Below are 10000 nucleotides of genomic sequence, written 5' to 3' on the forward strand. Positions count from 1 at the left end.
CTCTCTCTCTCTCTCTCTCTCTCTCTCTAATTTCCTGATCTGACCCTGAGGTTCATCGACCCCCCCGGCCTTTCATATTACAGATCCGTGCCCCTGCATCCTTTCCTGGTGGCCCATAGTTAATTAGACCCTCACCCGCCCAAACCTGCCCATCTACTGGAGGCCCACAAGTTCATTAACTCCCGTGTCAAACGGCCAGCTGCCTTCCATTACCTATGGTTTTTGTTGCGCTGACGGAACAAAAAGATCTTAATCAATAGGTGCGGTGCCAAGGCCCAGTTACCACAGCAGGAAAGATTGAGTTCCAGGGAATCCGTGGCTCAGTGGGAGGTTTTAATGAGGGTCGGAGCACTCGGGATATTATTCCGCTAATGCTCTGGCCAGTCCGAGACATAAATTACTGAAAGGGCTCACTACTGCTTGATGTCATTTACCTCCACTACAATTACATTGCAAGAGGGGGGGACAGATGATGGCATGTAACCGGGACAGCAAAGGGACAGCCAAAGGGACAGCCAAAGGGACAGCCAAGATGTTACCAACGACGCAAAACACCAGGCTGGAGGGTTTACACCCGGGTTGAGATGTGGAGGTGTGACCGTGTGTGACCTTTGAACCCCTGGCCAAACACTACGAATGTCCATATCTGGATCTAATCATTTTGAGTGAATTGCACCTTACAAAATATATCTATATTAAATGTGCCTAATCAGCTTCAAAGTGTCTGTGTGTCTTTGTGTGTGTGTGTGTGGGGGGGGGGGGGGTAGTGTGTGTGTGTGTGTGTGTGTGTGTGTGTGTGTGTGTGTGGATGTGTGTGTTGGTTGTGTGTGTGTGTGTGTGTGGGGGGGGGGGGGGGGTAGTGTGTGTGTGTGGGTGTGAGGGCTTTCCTCTGTAGGTTTGAGTTTCACTAGTAAAGCTTTCTGTGTCGGTCTGCATATACACATGCACATCTTTAAATGAGCATGAGCATATGTTTGTTCATGTGTGTGTGTGTGTGTGTGTGTGTGTCCATCTCTGGCTGGCTGGTTCATTCCTCAAAGTCAACCTTGAGACTAAGTCTGCTGCACAGTCTCCCACTCAGTCCCTTTTAGAGGAGACGGCGTGTGAACGAGGCGGTGGAGAGATCCCATTTCTGGGGCTTGTCTTATTGGCCACATCAGTGTCCACGGATCACCTCTCATTTCACCCTCGACCCTGTTATGCCATTATAGATGAACTGTCAAAATGGCACAAGTATTACCGTCTCTTCGGTTTTGCCATTAATGGACAGATTTGTCCGGCAATATATTGTTCTAGAATAATCCAGAGAAAGCCATAAAAACTTAAATATCATAAATATAGGGTAACAACAGCCATGAGGTTCAATTGCAAGTTGCCATCCAATCACTTTCATTGTGGCCTACTTTCAAATGTACTTTATAGTTTACCTGACAACAGAGAGGGTACGGCATATTATTGATGGACTGATCAAACTAATAGTGACACACTATTGTGATATAGTGATCCATGTTAATTCTTGCTGTAATATAAAAATGAATATACAGTATATTATATAATATAATAAAATCATGTTCCAAACATGTTTGATCTACTGTCTGTTGACTGGTGCTTCACATAAACACACACACCGGCAAGGCAGCTTTTCAGGTAAACCCCAAATACACCCTTACACACATTTATGCACCTGTGTATGCCGTATGACGTAGACGTTCAGCTTTGGACACGGACCTCTGCAAGTAGTGCTATAGCATTCATCCAAGTGCATAACCTTAGCAGACATGCTAATGTACCTCACTGTAGAACACAGGGGTGCCCTAGAGGAAGACCCATAACATACATTTTCCAAACTTTTTCGACATCAGAACCTGAGAAAAATAAATGTATCAAAGTCCAACCCAACTCTCAGAGTACCTGGAGACAGACACGAATGTCTACGATAATGCTAACTTCTCCTCGTGTAAACATTATTAATTCATGTCTATTGATACAAATAGTAAATAACGTATGCCTTACTTTGATTGAACACTACATGACATGCGTAAAGCAACGCATCTCCAACCACTTTTAGCTCAGAGTTAAAGGCTTGTATAACTTTCCAAACAGCTCCATACAAGCAAATCTGCTACGCCTGCATGTTTGGGTCTCTGGTGAGACCACTGCTTTGGATGAGTCTGAGTGAGAGAAAGCAGCTGAGTAAGACATCTGAGCTCCCAGAATCCTCTGCTCATGCAGATGGGCGACACAGCGATGGCAAGTGGGACGCAGATGGCCCGTGTATCGGTGGTCGCACACGGTGACTTGCCGATTTGTCACGCGTGTTTCTTGGGTCCTCAGGTGCACATATAAACAACACGGCACGCTTCCTCTGCTGACGTGGACATTAAAAAAATGCCACTTTACTTTCTTTTTCCGCACTGTCATACTGTCTGACGCTGGTGCTGTTGTTGTTGTTGTTTTGATTATTGCTTGTTTGTTTACCTCGTTGTCCATTACGGAGTCAATTATTCATTTTTTGAGCAGAATGTTTTTAGACGCATCCCATCAATCAAAGACTTGCTTACGGCAATCTAGCTGTCTATCATTTGCGTATCCAGCAGAGCTGAACTAGACTAGACTAATTAAAGGTGTCTTTGGCAGATATGGAACTTCCTATCTGTCCGTATAAGACATCTCACCGAGGCGGCGACAGTGAGACAGAGAGCTCGGATCTAGTTCATCTTTCCCTCTTCCACACTGTTACACCCTGGAAAAATGAGTTAAACATTCATCAGCACCACCAAATGAGGTTAACGATCTCTGCCTCTCTTTCTTTCTCTCGCTCTCTCTCTTTCTCCCTGCACACTCTCTCTCCTTCTCTCTCTCTCTCCTTCTTTTTCCTCATTTCCCTTACTTTGAAAAAATATACAAGCCACTTGGGCTCATTTATGTACAAACACTTGGAGAACACACACAGACACACACACACACACACAACAAACATAAACAGAAATTCTCTCTCTCACACACACACACACAACATAACCAGCGGTGTAAAAAAAAAACCTTTTCATCACAGTGTCAGGATGCTAATTTGCTTGTCCTGGCAGACACTTACTTAAGGTGCGATTTTTAAAGAGGTGCAGATTAGCTATTCAGACACACAAAAGCAGGCGGCTAATCTTCCCGTTCGCTTTGAATCCCACCGCTGTGTATTATTCATCAAGATCCTTCCTTTCTTACCCCTCTTGCCCTGGGCCAGGTTACATTGCATAGCTGATTACACTGTTGGAGCAGCAGAGAGTGAGAGAGAGACCGAGAGAGAGAGAGAGAGAGAAGGGGAGGAGAGAGAGAGAGAGAGAGAGAGGGAGGGAGAGAGAGAGAGAGAGAGAGAGAGAGGGAGTAGTGCTCCACGAGCAATGTTCGGAGGAACAAACGAGCCCCCCCCCACACACATGCATGCCAGCAGCCCCACGGTGTGCCAGCGGTGAACACCTGACACACTAGAGCTCTTTCATGATACTCACACACACACACACACACACACACACACACACACACACACACACACACACACACACACACACACACACACACACACACACACACAGTCTCTCATTGACAGGGTGGTGGCTCTGCCGCATAGTATTTGGCCTGAAACCACCACGTTAAAACCACACTCAGACACACACTGGTGCACCCTCACTTCGAAGAGCAGGAGTTCGCATCACTAGGCCAAATCTGTTTACTGAAGACAGTGTTGCATTTGTGGGAATGGTTTTGTTTGTGTACTGTGCTGTCAGGGTGGGGCAGAACATTTGGACCAGAGGGAGGTTTGACTGATCAGGCTTGTTAAGGAGAATCTCTAGAGACGACCTCTATAGACTACACATCTTATGTGTAGAGAGGATAGGAAAGTGGAAGGGAGGAGAGGAGAGGAGAGGAGAGGAGAGGAGAGGAGAGGAGAAGAGAGGAGAGGGGAGGGCAGGAGAGGAGAGGAGAGGAGAGGAGAGGAGAGGAGAGGAGAGGGGAGGAGAGGCGTTTGCTACTCTCTAGGGTGGCTGCATTCACAGGGCTTGTTAATGCAGAACAAGCATCCATCGATCCAATCCCTGCTCCCGACACAACCACAACTATTCCCCTGCTGCGAATTATGAGGCGGTGCATTCATTCATTTCACTTAAATCACTCCCACCAACAGCCAGTGTGTGTGTGTGTGTGTGTGTGTGTGTGTGTGTGTGTGTTTATTCCTACCGAGTCTATTGCTTGTTTATGTTTACTTATGTCTGAGTGTGTGGGAGGGACTTGAAATAAAACGTGACTCAGAGTCCATGAGCAGATGATAGCTTGGCAAGTTCCCAGTGTACAACCATCTACTACTGTGCTGAACCATAACCCTTCCTACAAAAAGATAAAACCCAGAATAATGCATGTAACAGGAAGCCACCAAACAAAGAGAATCACATACATATATATCTGGTTTCCATTCCTTTTATATGTCGAGTTTCCATTCTAATGTGATTCTCTATGAGCTAGTGCGAGGGTTTTCCAGGGATTCCTTCATTGACGTATAAAAACGAGGGAACACATATCTCATAACCTAAGCCATCCATCACCATGGGCTAAAGGAGAGGAAGGAAATGTAGATTAAGAGAGGTACCGTTAAACCACACAGAGATTCATAGAGCTCGCCTGCATAGAGATCTGAAATCTGAATCACCATGCTTGTGAACGGATGTTTATTCTTGAAGATGGAAGACTTTACAAAACAGGGAACACTGAGGGAACAGGGAACAGAGAACTACAAATACTTATATAGTAGATAGATAGATAGATAGATAGATAGATGATGGATAGATAGATAGATAGACAGGTAGATAGATATGTAGACAGATAGATAGACAGATAGATAAATAGACAGATAGATAGATAGATAGATAGATAGATAGATAGATAGATAGATAGATAGATAGATGGCTAGATAGATAGTTGATGGATAGATAGATAGATAGACAGGTAGATAGATATGTAGACAGATAGATAGACAGATAGATAAATAGATAGATAGATAGATAGACAGATAGATAGATGGCTAGATAGATAGATGATGGATAGATAGATAGATAGACAGGTAGATAGATATGTAGACAGATAGATAGACAGATAGATAAATAGATAGATAGATAGATAGATAGATAGATGGATAGATTAGATATATAGGTAGATAGATAAACAGATAAACAGACAGATAGATAGATAGATAGATAGATAGATGGCTAGATAGATAGATGATGGATAGATAGATAGATAGACAGATAGATAGACAGGTAGATAGATAGATAGATAGACAGGTAGATAGATAGATAGATAGATAGATAGATAGATAGATAGATAGATAGATAGATAGATAGACAGATAGATCACCATCACAAAGACTCTGAACCACCTGCGGTGCAAATGACAGTGAGAGTAATGAAGAAAGTGAAGTGTGGAAGTAAGAAAAGAGGGAATTTTCAATGTGTTTTTTTTTTCAAATTATCTTACAACACTTTCACATTCAAACTTTTTCAAAATAATCCATTGCTTTGTCAAGCTTGAAATCATGAAAGGAAGTCCCCTGGACTCCTGAATTTACAGATCTGAGCATGAAGATCATTAAGTTGTCCCTGATCTCACGCAGTTCAAAAACATGCCGATATCCTAAACTAATCAAAAACACTTCTCTATTTTCAAAATGGACGAAGCCATTTAAACGTATTTATGCGAGGGTACCGAAGAGACGCATACCTGTGTGATGTTGATCCAGTATCCAATCACGCGGTCCACGGCAGCGGGCTCTCTCTGGGTCCACTGCAGGTTGTAGGAGAAGTTATCCCCCTTCAGGACACGGATGGGGTTGGGCGTGTCGTAGTAGAACTCCACAGGAAAGGGGCGAGCTGCACAGAGCAAAGGTCAAAGATCAAAGGTCAAAAGACAAGAGGTCTTGGCTGATGGTTGTCTGAGATCATTACAGTCTAAATCATTATATCACGAATCATTAAATGTTCAGTAGAACAACTTCAAATTTAGTATAACCATTCTGACATTTCGACAGATATTTCTGCTGGCATCCACTGGCACAAACAAACTAATTCCCTGTGAAAATAGGTATCTTGGAGGAGTTTCAGTTTCTATGGGGTGGATTCAAGAACATTGGTTAATCAAAATCTCTGAAACATAGTCCTATTTGTTTGCTGAAGAGCGTCAAACGTTTCTGCCACCTTCCTGTGTTCCTTGAATATCTCCACAGTAAATAGTTTGTGATTCAGGCCTAGTCTTCTCCCAGTGGATATATAAATCTAATTATGTCAACACAGGGAAATAGAACTATGAATTATTGTCGCATCTCTCCACTGAGGTGTAATGTTTAATATGACAAAGGAACTGAACCATTTTTAATATTTCAGGGAACTATCACTTTACCGTGATCAATAATACTTTATGCTCCAAAATCAATATTATGATCTCCGTGTTAGTCATATGATCTTTTTGAGGTCACTGTCGAGGTGTCCTTGTCCTTTTTCCATGAGAGAAAGACATTTTCATAAAGGAAGTGGATAAATGAAGAGTAAGAAGGGTCAGCACATTTACATTTACATTTAGTCATTTAGCAGACGCTTTTGTCCAAAGCGACGTACAAGGGAGAGAACAGTCAAGCTAAGAGCAATAAAAAAAGCATGGTGTAACAATAAATACTACTTTACATGAGAATTAGAAAAACAACAACCTAGAAAAGAGGAAAAAGAAGTGCAGGAATGTAACTGCTGAAGTGCAAGTTAAGCGCTAGTCAGGTGCCAGTTAGGAGGGGAGGTGCTCTCTGAAGAGTTGGGTCTTCAAAAGCTTCTTGAAGGTAGAGAGGGACGCCCCTGCTCTGGTAGTACTAGGCAGTTCGTTCCACCAACGTGGAACTACAAATGAAAATAGTCTGGATTGCCGTGCTTGCACGGACGGCAGTGCCAAACGACGCTCACTAGACGAGCGCAGCGTCCTGGGTGTAATAGTCTATCTGTCAGTCTATCCCCATTCCCTCCATGCATTCATCTATGCTTCCTAGACAGGAACTCCTTGAATCAACATGGTAGACATGGTGGGAAAGGGAGGGGCAAAAGGGGTTAAAAAGCTTCAGCTTTAATTAAATTCAATTCAATTCAATTCAATTCAATTCAATTGTATTTCCTTTAGGACCTAAAGGGAGACTCCAGTTGGCCCTATGACATTGCAGTGACACTGCTACCTGTATTCTGGCATAGGTGCAGACGCCAGAGTACGCCATGAATAAATGACAAACTAAAATGTCATGGCGGGAACTTGTCAAAAGGACAGCTGTGTGAATGGGAGCGGATATGCCAGAGTTAAGAGAGGGAAACATTCGTCCTGAGCAGCCTTCCTCTGCCTGCATGAGGTGTGTGTGTGTGAGTGTGTGTGTGTCTGTGTGTGTGTGTGTCTGTGTGTGTCTGTGTGTGTGTCTGTCTGTGTGTGTCTGTCTGTGTGTGTCTGTCTGTGTGTGTGTGTCTGTGTGTGTGTGTCTGTGTGTGTGTCTGTGTGTGTGTCTGTGTGTGTGTCTGTGTGTGTCTGTCTGTCTGTCTGTCTGTCTGTGTGTGTGTCTGTGTGTGTGTCTGTGTCTGTGTCTGTGTCTGTGTGTGTCTGTGTGTGTCTGTGTGTGTCTGTGTGTCTGTGTCTGTGTCTGTGTCTGTGTCTGTGTCTGTGTCTGTGTCTGTGTCTGTGTCTGTGTGTCTGTGTCTGTGTCTGTGTCTGTGTCTGTGTCTGTGTCTGTGTCTGTGTCTGTGTCTGTGTCTGTGTCTGTGTCTGTGTCTGTGTCTGTGTCTGTGTCTGTGTCTGTGTCTGTGTGTGTGTGTGTGTGTGTCTGTGTCTGTGTGTGTGTGTGTGTGTGAGTGTGTGTGTGGGTGGATGTTGTGCTGTCTGATGCGTCACGATGGCAAAAGCACAGATAAGGGAGGCAGAGAGAAGACTGAGTGCCTGTGCATGCGCTAGGAGACATACTGTGTGTGTCTGTGTGTGTCTGTGAGTGTCTGTGTGTGTGTGTGTGTGTGTGTGTGTGTGTCTGTGTGTGTGTGTGTGTCTGTGCGCGTGTGTGTGTGTGTGTGTGTGTGTGTGTGTGTGTGTGTGTGTCTGTGCGCGTGTGTGTGTGTGTGTGTGTGTGTGTGTGTGTGTGTGTGTGTGTGTGTGTGTGTGTGTGTGTGTGTGTGTGTGTGTGTGTGTGTGTGTGAGGCAGAGAGAAGACTGAGGAGACATGCGGTAGGAGACATACTGTGTGTGTCTGTGTGTGTGTGTGTGTGTGTGTGTGTGTGTGTCTGTGTGTGTGTGTGTGTGTGTGTGTGTGTGTGTGTGTGTGTGTGTGTGTGTGTGTGTGTGTGTGTGTGTGTGTGTGTGTGTGTGTGAGGCAGAGAGAAGACTGAGGAGACATGCGGTAGGAGACATACTGTGTGTGTCTGTGTGTGTGTGTGTGTGTGTGTGTGTGTGTGTCTGTGTGTGTGTGTGTGTGTGTGTGTGTGTGTGTGTGTGTGTGTGTGTGTGTGTGTGTGTGTGTGTGTGTGTGTGTGTGTGTGTGTGTGTGTGAGGCAGAGAGAAGACTGAGGAGACATGCGCTACGAGACACGTTACTGCGCGGCGGTAAAGCACTGGCAGCCAGGTGCCACCATGCTCAATAAAACTATTGAAATGCGATTCGTTATATGACAGGGCCCGACACAGGTTAGACTGGATGTGGCAGTGGCAGATATTTAAGGTGACAGATTTTAAACATATTTTTCTTATTCCACTCCAAAAATACCAACAAAAAAAAAATATAACATACATATCCAGAGCTCAGGCTTCTAGGGTTTGAGTGTACTGGGCCCAACATAAAAATGACTTTCATGAAATGTAGCGTTCAAGTACTGATGTTGTTGTACCAATGGCTTTTATGAAATGTAGCGTTCAAATACTGATGTTGTTGTACCAATGGCTTTTCGATTGTTGCAGCTCTTCAGCTTTAGAGACTTGGGCTTCAAAGACCTCCAGCAGGGGTGAACCATATAAAGAAAAAGGGATTGATAGTACAGTGTGACTCCAGTGGTGACTTATGGCCAGGGCTGGAGAGGTGACACTCCAACAGTGCAATTCATCTAAAGAGAGCGCTTTGAGATACACACTCTCACTGACCTTGGAGGGTGGAGGAGTCAGAAATTCAGTGGGAAAAAAACTAACAGAACTGAGTTTCGTCAAACAAACATGTACTGCAGACGTTAAACTCTCCTTAACTAAATGAATATCAAATCAGTAAGAAGGTATTTTCTTGATTATCCATAAATAATATGGAGAAAAAGTCGGCAAACCAACTCATTATTGGGGCATATCATGTTAACACCATATGTTTAATTACATAGTAAATTGAATAAATATTTTTTCAACTGCACAGCAAGTGCAAACAGTGAATGTTTAAAACACAATCAGAGATTATTTAAATGCCTTCCAGTCATAACAGAATGACAATTAGCAAATGCATTGAATCAGAAACTTTCATTAGAGTTGCATTTATCTAGGTGGCAGTCAAGTGAAACCCAGAAAAACGGGGCTTTGTTTTAAAGATTCATTGTTTACAACCGACAAACTGAGTTAGATAGGCATGGAAGATTGGCAGTGCCTAAGTAAACTTATACACCCCCAGTGTATGTGTTCGTGTGTGTATGTGTGTGTGACACCCCCAGTGTATGCCCTTTACAAAATGTGACTTTGATCATTCAAATTTGGCCACCAAATGAAAAGTTTATAATAATAATAAATTAATATTAATTAATATTAATATAACAGTTCAGTTGATTTGCTTAGTGAATGTAACGCTTATTCAGGCAGCACTATAAAGAGAAAGTGCGGCAGTTAGAACCTCCTAATCTCGCTCTCTAATCTTGCCCCATGAGGTCATCTCACTCACCTGAAACACGGAAGGTGCAGGTGGAGGTCCCCACGTTGTTGGAGACGCGACACT

The 10000-nt window shown here is 43.7% G+C and overlaps 1 protein-coding gene across 4 annotated transcripts in view; it reads right to left on the reverse strand.

Annotated features, from left to right (window-relative positions):
- The window catches only part of LOC105894926 (MAM domain-containing glycosylphosphatidylinositol anchor protein 1), a 225005-nt gene that overhangs the window by 71081 nt on the left and 143924 nt on the right, over positions 1–10000 (reverse strand). For all 4 annotated transcript variants that reach the window (XM_031579812.2, XM_031579814.2, XM_031579811.2 and 1 more), the window contains 2 exons: positions 9947–10000; positions 5764–5912 (listed from right to left, as the gene is read on the reverse strand). The exon at positions 9947–10000 is cut by the window's right edge and continues 213 nt beyond it. In XM_031579812.2, coding sequence (XP_031435672.1) covers positions 5764–5912; positions 9947–10000 — 203 coding nt within the window. The remainder of the gene's footprint in view (positions 1–5763; positions 5913–9946) is intronic.

Source organism: Clupea harengus, chromosome 14, assembly GCF_900700415.2.
Source record: "Clupea harengus chromosome 14, Ch_v2.0.2, whole genome shotgun sequence".
Classification (NCBI taxonomy): domain Eukaryota; kingdom Metazoa; phylum Chordata; class Actinopteri; order Clupeiformes; family Clupeidae; genus Clupea; species Clupea harengus.